Source organism: Myiozetetes cayanensis, unplaced genomic scaffold (genome assembly GCF_022539395.1).
Source record: "Myiozetetes cayanensis isolate MyiCay16 unplaced genomic scaffold, myiCay2020 scf65, whole genome shotgun sequence".
NCBI classification, from domain to species: domain Eukaryota; kingdom Metazoa; phylum Chordata; class Aves; order Passeriformes; family Tyrannidae; genus Myiozetetes; species Myiozetetes cayanensis.
Genome location: NW_026087909.1, coordinates 56,102 through 70,888, shown reverse-complemented (window position 1 = coordinate 70,888; position 14,787 = coordinate 56,102). Strand labels below are relative to the sequence as shown.

At 45.5% G+C, this 14,787-nt stretch overlaps 1 protein-coding gene across 1 annotated transcript; it reads left to right on the top strand.

The window, feature by feature from the left end:
* Positions 1-3,741: 3,741 nt before the first annotated feature.
* LOC126651518 (uncharacterized) lies at positions 3,742-4,964 on the top strand. The gene has a single exon (XM_050337436.1). It carries the CDS (start codon positions 4,048-4,050, stop codon positions 4,903-4,905), a length of 858 nt encoding a protein of 285 aa, XP_050193393.1. The 5' UTR covers positions 3,742-4,047; the 3' UTR covers positions 4,906-4,964.
* Positions 4,965-14,787: the final 9,823 nt, after the last annotated feature.

Below are 14,787 nucleotides of genomic sequence, written 5' to 3'. Positions count from 1 at the left end.
CAGACTGAATATTGGGCAGCAGTATTTTACGGTCTGCAAGTGACACCTCGTGACTTTATTTGGTAAAGCAATAAGCTAAAAGGTAAGAACGTTTTATCTAAAAGTGTACAGGTGTGAATGCGTGTGAGTGAGACGTGCAAATAAGCACGAAGTGAGTGCGGAGTCCTAATCTGCGGTTCCTGTTCTTCGCGAGAAGACAGGCCAGAGACGGACGAAGCGATTGGAAACTTGTGTGTATGAAGTATTGACACAAAAAAAAAAAAAAAAGAGAAAAAGAGAAAAAAAAAAAGAAAAAGAGAAAAAAAAAAAATCTGGTTAAAGCAAAGAGATAGATTTAGAAAAACAGCAATGGGAGGCCAGCAAAGGAAAGATATAAACATGAAGACCCCCTTAGGGTGTGTCTTGAAGCATTGGAAAGATTTAGGGGGGATTCCAGGGGGAAACATAAGTAAAAAGACACTTTTAAAATACTGTACACAGTGGTGGCCTCTATATAAGTTGGATGATGATGAGAAATGGCCTCCGGAAGGAACAATTAATTACAACATAATTTTACAACTCATGTTGTTCCTCCGTCGGCTAGGCAAATGGGACGAAGTAATGTATTGCGATATGTTCTTCACCTTGAGAAATAAACCAGAGTGGCAGAAGGAGTGTGGGGTGAATGTAGCACCCCAAGATCCCCTGGTACTGGCCTTAGAGAAAGATAAGAAAAACTTAAGATCTAAGGAGCGTTGCTGTGATGCCTGTAGTATTGGACAGCAATGCCTTAGATTAACGAGAAGGGATAGCGGAAAAGAGAGCGAAATAAGCTTATGGGAGTATCAGCCGTTCGCGCCAGGATATGGGGTTCCTCCGCCCAAGCGAAGGGAAGGCGAAAGGGACACTAGTCTGTTGGGGGATATGTCACTAGAACAAGACGGATCCAAGAACGGTTACAGCCCCCAAAGATTAGAAAACAGTTGGGAAGATAGCAGCCCAGCAAGATCGGAGAGTTATGGGAAAGAAAGCGGATCACAGAAGCTGAGTAGCCCACAAGGCTCAGAAACTTACCGAGAAGAGAGTAGTCCTCTCAGTTTGGAGACTAGTAGGAAAGAGGACAGCTCACCACGACTGGAGCTAGAGGGTCGGAAAAAAAAAGAGTAGCCCACCTAAAATGAGAGGTAGCCAAAATAGAGATTGCAGTACGCCAAGAGATGAAAACACCTCACGAAGATCAGGCGGCCCGCCAAGTCCAGGCAGCCCGCCAGGTCCAGGCATCCTGCCAGGATCAGGGAGCACCAGAAAGGGGGGTAGCTCCCCTGAGCTAAGATGCAGTGATGATGATGATGATATAGTTAGCCAGAACAAAAAGGTAGACAACTCACAGAAATTGAGTATAGTCATTCAGATAGAGGACAAAAGAAATACAAGAGGGACAGAGGAGGACGAAGAAGACAGTGTCTCAGGGCACGTCGAGCGTAGACAGCGTCTCATCCAAACACAGAAGGAGAGGCGGCTGGACTGTGTAAACCATGCCAGAGGGTTAATAGAGGATGATTTGGCGGAAGGGTCGGAAACTGAGAATGAGGAACGAAAACAGAAAAAGAGAACAGGGAAGAGAAAGAATAAAATAGATATCGAAACCCAGGAAGAAGATCCCGGAGAAGGGACTAGCAATTCATACTATACTAGATCGGCAGCACGGAAGGAAGTGCGAGAGAGAGACGAAGAAGGTTATATGATAGCTCCCCTCAGAAGGATAATGCCTATTGCAGGGGAACAGGCACGGATAAAAGTACCATTTACAACAAGCGATTTAAATAGCTGGAGAGAGGAGGCAAGAAATTTCAGAAAGAATCCAGAGGGAGTAGCCAGGAGGTTCAAACTACTGGCAAAGAATCAGGATATTGATTGGGAAGACATAGAGGTAATGCTGTCAGAATTAACAGAAACAGAAAAGGAACTCGTATTAAGAACAGGAAGAGAGCATGCTGCATTACTACCAGAAAGAATAGATGTAGTATTCCCCAATCGAAACCCAGAATGGGATCCGAATAATCCAGTTCAGTATGGGCGGCTGGTGCAATATAGAAAGCTAATAGCAATGGGTCTGCGAAATGCAATACCTAAAGCCATCAACTGGGCAATGCTATATGATGTCAGACAGGGGAAAGATGAAACCCCCTCAGAATTTTTGGACAGACTTAGGACAGCTATGAGACAATATACACCCCTCGACCCAGCATCGGAGGAAGGGAAGCAACAGTTATTGGGGTTAGTAATGGGACAATGCACCCCAGATATCAGAAAGAAATTGCAAAAGCTTGAGCATCCAGCAAATAGAAACCTAGAAACATTGATGAACGAGGCCTGGAAAGTGTATAATAACAGAGATAAAGAAGAGAAGAAAAAGGAGGATAAAAGGTTTGCTCGAATAGTGGCAGCAGCAGTGGCAGCCCCAAATGCAAAGCCTCCAGAATTCAATACCAGAGGCAGAGGTAGAGGTTACCCAGCAAAAGGGAGTGGGAAAAGAGAATCTCAGCCCCATTTGCCTGGGATAAAACCAAATCAGTGTGCTAATTGCTGGCAGATAGGACACTGGAAACGAGATTGTCCTCTGCTAGGAGAGAGACCTGCAATCGCTACCATTGCACATCAGGACAGTGAATGAGGGGGACCGGTGAGTCGTTCCCTAGCAGACCCACTGGTTAAAATGGAGCTAGGGGAAGGTGAAAAAGAATTAAACTTTTTAATAGATACAGGAGCAACATTTTCGGTTTTGAATCAAGAATTGGTACCCAGAAGTGATGAATTTGTACAGGTCGTGGGAGCGACAGGCCAACCAGAAAAAGCCTACTTTCTAAAACCTATTAAATACAAAATTGGGAAACAAATGGGAATTCATCAATTTTTGTATTTACCAAATTCTCCAAAGCCTCTAATAGGTAGAGACCTATTAGAGAATTTAGGGGCGGTAATAAAATTCAATAAAGATAAACTTGAGTTTCAAGTAAATGATGAACAACTAATAGCAGCTTTAAGTCTGACAATCAGCTATATAAAACCAAAACCTGAAAGTCGTAGCATTGAACGCATTATGAGTGAAGTATACCCACTAGTATGGGCTACTGATGTACCTGGAAGGTCAAAACGAGCAGCTCCTATCAATATTGAGTTAATACCAGGAACAAAACCGGTAGTAAGAAAACAATACCCGCTGAGGTTGGAAGATAGAAGGGGAATTGAACCAATAATAGAGAGATTTCTAGAACTAGGATTATTGGTAGAATGTGAATCAGATTTCAATACACCAATCCTACCTGTTAAGAAACCAAATGGGACATATAGATTAGTCCAAGAATTAAGGGCAGTGAATGAAATTACAACAACTTTACACCCGGTCGTAGCAAATCCCTATACTCTTCTAACCAAATTGAGGGAAAATTTAAAATGGTTCACAGTATTAGACTTAAAAGATGCATTCTTTTGCCTAGCCTTAGCTCTGACAAGCCAGAAAATTTTTGCTTTTGAATGGGAATCTGCTAAAACAGGGAGAAAGACTCAACTAGCTTGGACTGTGTTACCGCAGGGATACAAAAATAGTCCCACAATTTTTGGAAACCAATTGGCCAAAGAATTAGAACAATGGGAAAGGCCACTGGGAAATGGTACCCTTCTACAATATGGAGATGATTTATTAGTAGCAACTGAAACAGAAGAGGAGTGCATTGAATGGACTATTTCCCTGCTAAACTTTTTGGATATCGAGTTTCTCTACAAAAGGCACAGCTGGTACAAGAAAAGGTGATATACCTGGGATATGAAATCTCCAGAGGACAACGATCTCTAGGCACAGCAAGAAAAGAAGCCATCTGTCAGATGCCCAGACCAGAAACGGTAAGAGATCTACGGGCCTTTCTGGGAATGACAGGTTGGTGCCGATTATGGATTTATCAATATGGAATACTTGCCAAACCACTATATGACTTACTAAAGGAGACTACGAGTACCTTAACCTGGACTCCCGAGGCAGAAGGAGCTTTTAAAAGACTGAAATAAGAACTCATGAAAGCCCCAGCCTTGGGTCTTCCAGATGTAACTAAGCCGTTTTGGTTATTCTCCCATGAGTGGCAGGGGATGGCTCTGGGAGTTCTAGCACAGCAGTTGGGACCACATAAGAGAGCTGTAGCTTATTTCTCCAAACAATTGGATGAAGTAAGCAAAGGCTGGCCTGGATGTTTAAAAGCAGTGGCCGCAGTGATCATAAACATAGAAGAGGCCAGAAAGCTTACGCTAGGCCAGAAAATGACTGTGTTAGTCTCTCATACTGTCTCAGCAGTGCTGGAACAAAAGGGTAACCATTGGTTATCGCCTTCAAGATTCCTAAAATATCAAGCCATCCTAGCTGAATCAGATGATGTAACCATTCAAGTAACTAACATTGTCAACCCAGCTTCGTTTCTAGAAGGAAGAATTCCGGCAGAACCTCTCGAACATGATTGCCTGGAAACGATCGAGGCAGTCTATTCCAGTCGTCCAGACCTCAAGGAGGAACCATTTGAAGATGCGGACAACTGGTTCTCGGACGGCAGCAGCTTCGTGAAGCAAGGAGTAAGAATGGCAGGCTATGCAGTGACCACAACAGAAGAGGTAATTGAATCAAATCCCCTACCTGCAGGGACTTCGGCCCAGAAGGCAGAACTAATTGCTCTTACCCGAGCCCTGGAATTAGCAGAAGGTATGCGAATTAACATTTGGACTGATTCTAAATATGCTTTCTCTGTCGTACATGCTCATGGAGCAATTTGGAAAGAAAAGGGGACTATTAACTGCCCAGGGGAAAACAATCAAACATGCAGAAGAAATTCTAAGGTTGTTAGAAGCGGTCCAACTCCCAGAGCAGGTGGCCATAATGCATTGTAAGGGACACCTGAAAGGTAACACAGTTCCAGAAATAGGGAATAGGAAGGCAGATGCAGAAGCCAAATTAGCTGCTACAAAAACTGAAGAAATAAATATAACAGCTTTAATACCGGGAGAATTAGATACAAATTTTCAACCAAATTATCAAGAATCAGATCAAAGATGGATTAAAAGGAACAAGGGTAAATTGTTAGACAACGGGTGGGGACAGTTAGAAACAGGTCAACTAATAATACCTGAAAAATTAATGTGGCAGTTTGTAAAGACAGAACATGAAAAAGCCCATTGGGCCTTGGACCCACTCTATCAATATTTACAAACCCGGATAGCAGGACCAAAACTCTTTACTACAGTAAAATATGTCACATCTCAATGTGAGCGATGCCTAAAGAATAACCCAAATACTGGAGCGAAGGTACATCAGGGAGCCATAAATCAAGGTAAATTCCCAGGTGAAGTGTGGCAAATTGATTTTTCAGAACTCCCAAGAAAAGGGGGGTTTCGATATTTATTAGTACTAACTGACACATTTTCTGGGTGGCCTGAAGCATTCCCTTGTAGGGCAAATAAAGAAAGAGAAGTAACCAAGGTTTTACTAAACGAAATAATACCCCGATTTGGGGTACCGAGAAGTATATCTTCAGACAGAGGTACGCATTTTTGTGCAAAACTAGTAAGAGCAATAAGCAAGGCATTACAAATCAAGTGGCAGTTACATACGCCTTACCGGCCTCAGGCCAGTGGGCAAGTCGAAAAGATGAATCACCTGATTAAACAACAAATTGCTAAGATATGCCAGGAAACCAATTTACAGTGGTATCAGGCTCTGCCTATTGCTCTGCTTAGACTAAGAGTCAAACCCAGATCAAAAGAAAAATTGAGTCCGTTTGAAATTCTGTATGGAAGACCTTATGCTATGCAGATTGTAAATGGAGATGCTGTAGACCAAATAGGTAATCAGTACATTTATGATTATGTAATCGCTATAGGGAAACATTTTGATAAAAGTACAGCTGTGGTGATAGAACATCAACCCAAACAGCCTGATTGTAAATTACATCCGTTCAACCCCGGTGACTGGGTGTATGTTAAGAATCTCTTAGGAAAACCCCTACAAGAAAAGTGGGAAGGACCTTTCCAAGTACTGCTGACACCTTCACCGCGGTCCGGATCAAAGAGCGACCTACATGGATTCATTACTCACGAGTCAAGAAAGCTCCGGAGAATAAGCAAGAGGAAGAAACGAGTGAAACACCAGCATCTGCAGATAATTGTTTGGGTACCAAGCCCCTGAGTAAAAGTCCTGTGTGAATATGGACACGGCACTACCATTAGTGGGATATTTTTACAGGGCATTCCCCAACAGCAACTCAAGTATTCCACTACCTTGTGCACCCAATACTAATCATAACCATAGCTATGCTCTTACTAACACTCACAAACATATACCTATGGAGCAGACTGAAATCCTTAATGACAAAAACCCAAACACTTTGGGCAATGATCCAATCTTACCAACGTCCCTTAGAGATTACGAAAGAATTCGTAAGTTATAAGAAAAGGGGGGAAATGAAGCCACTCACTTAAAACTTTGAAACATAAAAGGTTAACACAAAATTGTAAGAGAAATTTCAAAACCTTAACATTAGGAAACTAGGCAGTCCTTGAGATAGCAACTCAGCGAATCCTAGAGCAGTCCTAGAGAGATAGCTGCATTCCTCACAGAGATAGCAACTCAGCAAATCGTAGGATGAGCCAAAAGTCAGCCTGACCTTATTGTGTTTGCCAAAACTGCCTTAAAAGGAGAAGATCCAAAGAAAGTTCAGAAGTTTACAGTGAGGAAGACTCACACACGACCCCCGCCCAGAGGAAGGCAACAGGAACCCCCACCGTGAAATCTCCCCAAATTGAAGACTCCGCCCAGACTCCGCCTTCATATGAATATTACAATTAGATGTTGCAATTTAATGAATATGTATGATTGTGTTGTAATCCTATACTCAAAAACTGTATAAAAGAGCTATGCTAATTGTACACGACGGAGCTCTTTGCCCAGGGCGACCTGGAGAGCTCCCCAACGCGTTGCTAATAAAATACCTCCTGCTTTAAAGAAACAAACCTTGTCTCTAAAGCAGTTTCTCCGTGCCTTTTGGGGCAAAAATTCGGCATCATTCTGCTATAGCAGGTATTAATCTGTTCAAAAGAATTCTTGCAAGGATTTTACCAGCAATGGAGAGCAGAGTAATACCTTGGTAATTTGAACAGCTTGATTTATCTCCTTTCTTCTTGTACAAGGTGGCAATGACTGCATCATGAAGGTCTGAAGGTAGTTTGTCTCATTCTCAACAGCACACCACAAATTCGTGAAGCTTAGCATGGAGTGCTTGGCCACTATGCTTCCAGACTTCAGGTGGGATTCTGTCAACCCCAGTTGCCTTGCCAATTTTCACCTGCTGTATTGCTTTAAGTTTCTCCCATAGTGGGGGCACTATCCAGTTCAGTTTTCACTGGTTGTTGTGAAATGTACTGCATTGCTGAGTCTCAAACTGGTTGGTACTGAAGAGAGACTGAAAGTGCTCAGACCATAGATTCAAAATGGAAACTTTATCTGTGAGAAACATTTGACCATCTGCACTGAGTAAAGGGCTTTGAACCTGATGTGTAGGACCGTAAGCTGTTTTCAGAGTCTCATAGAATCCCCTGTAGTCACTTGTATCTGCCCATAATTGGATTTTTTCTGCTAGATTGGTCCACCACTTGTTCTGGATGTCATGAAGTTTCTGTTGGAACTTGCTACATGCAAGTCGAAAGACTGCTTTTCTTATATGGCAAGATGGCTGAGCAAGGTGTGCTTGGTGAGCAGTTCTCTTCTTTCTCAACAATTCCTGGATCTCATGATTGTTTTCATCAAACCAGTCCTTGTTTTTCTTGAAGGAGAACCCTAAGGATTCTTCAAAGGACTGCAGAATGCTATTTTTAATAAGTTGTCAAAGCACTTCAGGAGAGGGATCTATGGAATGAACTTCGAGCCTGGATTGAAGATTTGCCTGGAAACTGTCTCTCACTGTAGTTGTTTGAAGATTGTTAACTTGAAGTCTCCTTCTTGGAATGCCCCCCCTTTTAGGTTTGAACTTAAGGTGAAGGTTAAGTTTACAGCGTACAAGGCAATGTGGCATTCTGCACAAGGCATAATGAACATCAGAAATATCTCTCTGTTGGACCAAGATATAATCAATGAGGTGCCAGTGCTTGGATCTAGGATTCATCCAGGTTGTCTTCAAACTATCTTTCTGCTGAAAGATAGTGTTGGTGATGGTGATGGTGAACTTCTGCTCAGCACAAAACTCTAGCAGAAGGCATCCATTATCATTGCAGTTCCCAACACCATGCTTGCCTAGTACTCCTTTCCAGGTTTCAGAGTTCTTTCCAACTCTGGAGCTGAAATCACCAAGGACAATGATCTTATCATCTGCAGGAACATTTTGGATAAGGTGGCATAGGTCGGTGTAGATTTTATCTTTTTTGACAGGGTCAGTTTGGAGGGTTGGGGCATATATACTAAAGAGAACAGCATGTTGCTTGTTGTGTAGTGAGAGACGTAGGGAGATAATACGATCAGAATGACCAGTCAACAGATTTTCGAGTTTAGAGGCAATAGAGTTTTTGATCATGAAACCAACTCCTGAGAGATGCCTTTCAGTTCTGGGTTTACCTGACCAGTAGAGTGTACAACTGGCACCATGTTTTCTAAGGTTGCCTTCCTCATGGAGACGAATTTCACTGAGAGTAGCGATGTCGATGTTGAATCGTGACAGTTCGTGGGCAATTGGAGCAGAGGGACCCTCAGGACGTCCACTATTCGCAGTATCAAGCATGGTTCTGATGTTCCAGCATGCGAGTGGTAATTTGAATAGACCTTTGAAGGTAGGTGTATGCCTTTGACTCTTAATCTTTATTTGACCACATCAGAAGATGCCCGTTGGCCACAGTTAACCAACCGGGTGAAGGGTGGAGATGAGCTTTGGTTAGGCCACCTTTTCTAGGCCTCTCTCCATGTGGAGCAAGCAGTGCTCTCCTTGATAAAGGTTGCTTGGTCGTTCAGGATGCTGCCGAGTGAGGCTGTCATCTCTGGCGTCAGACTCAGGTGACCAATGTCCTGAACTGCCTGCATGCAGGGTTGGGTCTGTGGCTTCCTTATCACCTGCCATTTTGTCCCTCACCTATTGCTGCAGGACTTTACAAGTGTGGGTATAACCTTCGAACCTGCGCAGTGGATTTTTTAGGTGAGGTTCAGCATGCACAGAACTGGTCCCACCCTTTACTCCTGAGGTTCATCTGCCAGGGCCTAGCAAACTTGGACGGTGACAGGGAGGTCCTCAAGACGTCGGTTTAATTAGAATATCCTTCTCTTGGACGGATGGCCTTACAGAGTTAAGTAAGCTCCATCTACCCGGGTTTGAAATTAGAGTTGTCCTTCTCCTAGGATGACTGCCGGAAGGCTAGTGAGCCCATCCTGCTCATGGACACATTTTATCTGACCCTTCAGTTTTGACCTGTCTGGCATGGGAGACCCTACTGGAGACATATGCCTTGGTCAGCACAGCTCGCAACCTCATGAGGGCATACAGGTCTCTCCCCACTGAAATAGTTTGGACAAGCCCTTCTCTCCCTACTTTTCCCTCACAGCTCCCTACACTCTAACCCAGGGACATTTCCTTGCCCTAAACACCCCTTCAAGATGCTATAATTCAAAAAAAAAAAATGCCGGGGGTGGACCAGCAGAGGCCTACAGAGAATGGAGACAGATACAGAAAGGCTACGAAGAAACCTTGGAGGAAGAAATCGATCTAGAGGTGCTTTGACAGCTGCGACTGCAGGAAGCGCCTGAGATCCAGTGATAAGACGCCGCTTCCACAGACCCCTGCAGGACCCCCCTATCTGCGCCCCTCACCATTCCTTCCCTTCCTTCCCTAACTCCCAAATCTCCCTATATGGCTGGACATATCCCTGCAGCAAATCCCTCCATTTTCCCTTATCTCTGACCCTTAGGATTCGTGCCCCTGGCAAGAATCCCACCCTTGTTCGAGACCCTTCTATGTACCCCTCTATATAAACTGACACCTTGTTTTAATAAAGGGCCATTTTATGAGTCACCTATCTGGGGGCTCGTCTCCTATACAAGATGTGCATGAGGGTCTTTCGCGGGGACAAACCCCATCCGCGATAAAAAAACAAACCCCAAAAAACCACAAAAAACCAAAACAAAACAAAAAACCCAACAAAACAAACAAACAAAAAAAACCCCTCCATTCTGGGCAGAAGCCGCAGGCAAACCAAGCCCATCACATCCCACTCTCACTGCTACAGTGCCTGAACAGGAGCGATCCTGGTATACCTCTGGGCAGGGCAGGTGCACGTGTCCACATGGGTCCCTGCATCCACCTGGGGCTTGGACACCCTCCACAGCCCCTGCCCAGCCCAAACCCTCCAATCCCCAGAGAAACCCACTACCCACCCCAACCTCACCCCTCCCCCCATTGTGCCACCGCAAGTTCCCCCTCACACTGCCCACCGGAGGTCTCCCAAACGGGACAACCCTGTCCGACCCCCGGTTGGGTTGGGGAACCCTCAGGTCTGTCCGACCCCCCCCTCCTGCTCCCACCTGACCTGACCCGGTCCAGTTGGGGGCTTCCCCCCCCCCAAACGGGACCATCCACCCATCCCCCCCACAGTCCGGGGAACCCCCAGGTCTATCCGGCCCCCTTCCTGCTCCCAACTGGCCCGACCCGGTATGGTCTGACCCTGCCACCCCTCTGCATGACCACTGGTCATCCATCAACAGTTGTTCCACTCCGCCATGGAAAACAGAGCTCCCAACGGCTTCTCCACAATGTCGACTGCACAGATCGTCTTTGCAGTGTCTCCCATGCATTCAGTGTGGCGATGGGTCCTGAAGCAGGAACAGGTCCCTCACCACCCACCACCCAGCTGCAGGAGCCACCTGCCCGCCCGCCATCTTGGCCCCCAGCAAAACAAATAGGGAAAGTAATAAACATGCAATGCTCTAAGGTAAGTGTCCCGGTCCTGTCATGATATTAAACCACTCAGCTAGCAAAGCATCACTGACAGGGTGCCTTAGTCGTTGTATGGAGTCCTGTCGATGTCAGAAGTCCCTCTCAGTGCAACTGGTTCAGTAGTCATGTTGAAGCAGCACATGCCATCAAAATCAGAACAGCGCACATGGTGTTGAGGCAGCAGGTCTGCTACAACAGTTTTTGAGAAGGTTGAATTCCCTCTGCGTGTTAAGGATAGTATAATCTTGCTGCTAGTTCTGCTATGCTTCCTCTGTACTGACTGTGCTGTCTGCACTGTGTTTACTGTGTTCAGAGACAGGACGAAGATCTCCAGAGAAGTTGTCCAGAGGCCTACCCGGGTGGTGGATAATTCTGAGTGGCATGGAATGTGGGAGGACATGGGTCAGTATTTGGAGGACTTCCCTGAACAACTACAGGACACTGGTAAAGGGATAAAATATGTGAAGGAAAAATGTTGTGGCAGTTCCAGAGAGCGGCAACTTACTGCAATGTGCTGGGTCCTGGCTACTGCTTACTGGATACTGTTCATTATGGAACAGCACCTTCAGGGGAAAGGGAAAGAAAACAAATCAACAGGCACTGTGTCCATGCAAACCATAGATGAAACAGAAGGACAGCGCAAACCAGTAACAGTTGCCCCTGTTCAGAAGAGGAAATCCAAGACTGGGAGACAATGTAGAATATATGCAGTGGAAATGTCAATCATAGAGGAGAAACAGATGTAGCCCTAGAAAACTCCTTAAGTCAGCACAGAAAACTTCATATCGCAAATTCATTGTCCTGGGCCACCCTATTCTATGTACAATTAACCTCTCTCCCCTCCCCCATCTCCACGCGGTTGACTGTGTGCGGCGCCATTCCTGTCCTACCCCCAGAGCCAGACCACGCCCCTATCCTAACCCCATTGGTTGTCTCCCCTGCCTCTCCCCAGTTCCTGGGTTTTTACTGGGTATTAACCTCCCAGTCCCTCTCCTTGGTTGGTCGAGTAGCCAAGCCCCTCCCTTCCTTCCAGCATCCTTATAAGCCACAGGAAACTTGAATAAACCCTCTTTACCTCCTGACTGCCTGCATGCCGCATGGTTCTTTGCTGCGTGCTGCACTTGGACTCCTAGCACAGTAACTCCATCCCAGCGAGACAGAAAACAGAGAGGACTTTCCCCGCAACTCTGTCAAATGGTGCCCAACGTGATCTCGACCTCCGCTAGCATTTCTACTGTGTAGAAATTTCTTTGGACGTCTCCGGGCTCAAACGACGAAGTGAAATATTTGCATCTCAACATGTTGTGGCTAGTTGCCCCCCCCAGCCCCAAAATGGGCATGGTTCTTTGCTGCGTGCTGCACTTGGACTCCTAGCACAGCAACTCCATCCCGGCAAGATGGAAAGCAGAGAGGAGTTTCCCCACAACTCTGTCACAAGACCAAATCAGTTTGTATAGTGAGTGATGGAGAGGCAGGACCCTCATAACCAATGGAAGAGACAGGACCAGAGATAATCACCCAATCCCTATCCCTGGGTGAGTTGTGCAAGTTGCAGAGGGAGTTCACCTGCCAGACAGAGGAGTCCATATTGACCTGACTGCTCAGAACCTGGGATGCCATGGCAAACAATACAAACCTAGATGGTAGTGAAACCAGACAACAAGGATCCCTGTCCCTGAATGTGGGTATTGACCAGGGGATTGGGAAAAAGCAAGAAACTTTCAACCTCTGCAGGTGACTCCTGTCAAGTGTGAGGGAAAGATACCTTTGCAAGGAAGACCTCTACGTGCAACAAGGCCAGTGGAACACTATGGAGCAAGGTATCCTGTGCCTGAGAGAACTAGATGTGCCAGAGCTAATTTTTTTAGATGACAAGTGATTCCCTAAAAATCTGTATGGCATCCAGCGTACACAGATGTGGTTGAAATTCACACAGATCATGCCAGAGATATATTCCCGCTACTTAACCATGCTGTAATGGAGGGAGGGAGAAGACAAATTGGGTTCTTTGGTTAGCAAACTCCAGATATATGAAGACACTGTCTCTGCCTCATTACGGGCCCACGTCTCATCCATGGAAACAAAACTGGTCAAACATGTCTTGAGCTTGGAAGAGATAATTGAAGAGGGTCATCAGAAACTCAGAGAGGAGCTTAGGGAAGAAATTTTCCATGTCTCACCAGTATAGACCAGAGACTCTTCTATTAGGAGCAATCTCCCCCCAGATAGGGAGAGAGGGTACACTCCACAAGGCAATCTATGGTTTTAATTGCACAAACGTGGAGAAGACAGGAGGAGGTGGGATTGAAAATCCACCTCTACCCTAGCAACACAGGTACATGAGTTGAGAAGAGGAACGACTACCACAGGAAACTCATCAAGGATAAATACCACTCCAGTCTCTCATGGGCAAGCCCCTAGGCAGAATAGGAGTGATGAGGTTACTTCCAAACCTCTTGAAGGAACCTCCAGTTCATATTTACAGGGAGGGAGTAACGAGTACCATGACCAGAACTAGATAGGCCCTGCCTCTAACCAGGTAGGGGAAAGGGATAATCAGATCTGTTGGACTGATTCGATGGCTTGGCACATCAGACCCACAAGAAGGCTCTAGTTGACACCAGTACACAATGTACCCTGATGCCATTGAGATATGTAGGGGCAGAATTCATCTCTATTTCTGGGATGACAGGGCATCCCAACAACTGACTGTACTGGAAGTTGAAGTGAGTTTGACCAGGAAGGAGTGGTAAAACCACCCCATTGTGACTGGCCCAGAGACCCTGTGTATCCTTGGCATAGATTACCTCTGGAGAGGGTATTTCAAGGACCCAAAAGGACATCGTTGGGCTTTTGGGATAGCTGGTGTGGAGACAGAAGAAACGAGACAGTCGAATACCTTCCCTGGTCTCTCAGAGGACCCTTTTGCTGTGGGACTGCTGAGGGTCAAAGAACAGGTACCGATGACCACTACAACGGTGCACCATTGGCAATACTGCACCAACTGGGACTCCATGACCTCCATCCATGAGATGATTCATGAACTGGAGAGCCAGGGAGTGGTCAACAAGACTCGCTCACCCTTTAATAGCCCTATATGTCCAGTGCCTAAGTCTAATGGACAATGGAGGCTGACAGTGGACTATCGTGGCCTGCATGAAGTCACACCACCACTGAGTGCTGCTCTACTGGACATGTTGGAACTTCAGTACGAACTGCAGTCCAAGGCAACAAAGTGGTGCCACCATTGACATTGCTAATGCATTTTTCTCCTTTCCTTTAGCAGCAGAGTGTAGGCCACAGTTTGCCTCTACCTATAGGGGTATCCAGTACACCTGGAACCGACTGCCCCAGGGGTGGAAAAACAGCCCTACTATTTGCCGTGGACTGATCCAGACTGCACTGGAAAAAGGTGAGGCTCCAGAACACTTGCAATACATTGAGGACATCATCATGTAGGGTAACATGGTAGAGGAAGTTTTTAAGAAGAAAAGATGATCCAAATCCTCCTGAAAGTTGGTTTTGCCACAGAACGAAGTAAGGTCAGGGCACCCTCCAAGGAAATGCAGTTCCTACTAGTAAAGTGTCAAGATGGACGTTGCCAGATTCCAATGGACATGGTTAATAAAATAACAACTATGTCCCCACTGACCAACAGGAAGGAAACACAGGTTTTCCTAGGCACTGTGGGATTTTGGAGGATGCATATTATAGATTACAGTCATATTGTAAACCCTTTCTACCTTGTGACACAGAAAAAAAAATATTTTTTTTTCTTCAATTTTAGGTAACAGCGCTATGTGCTTAC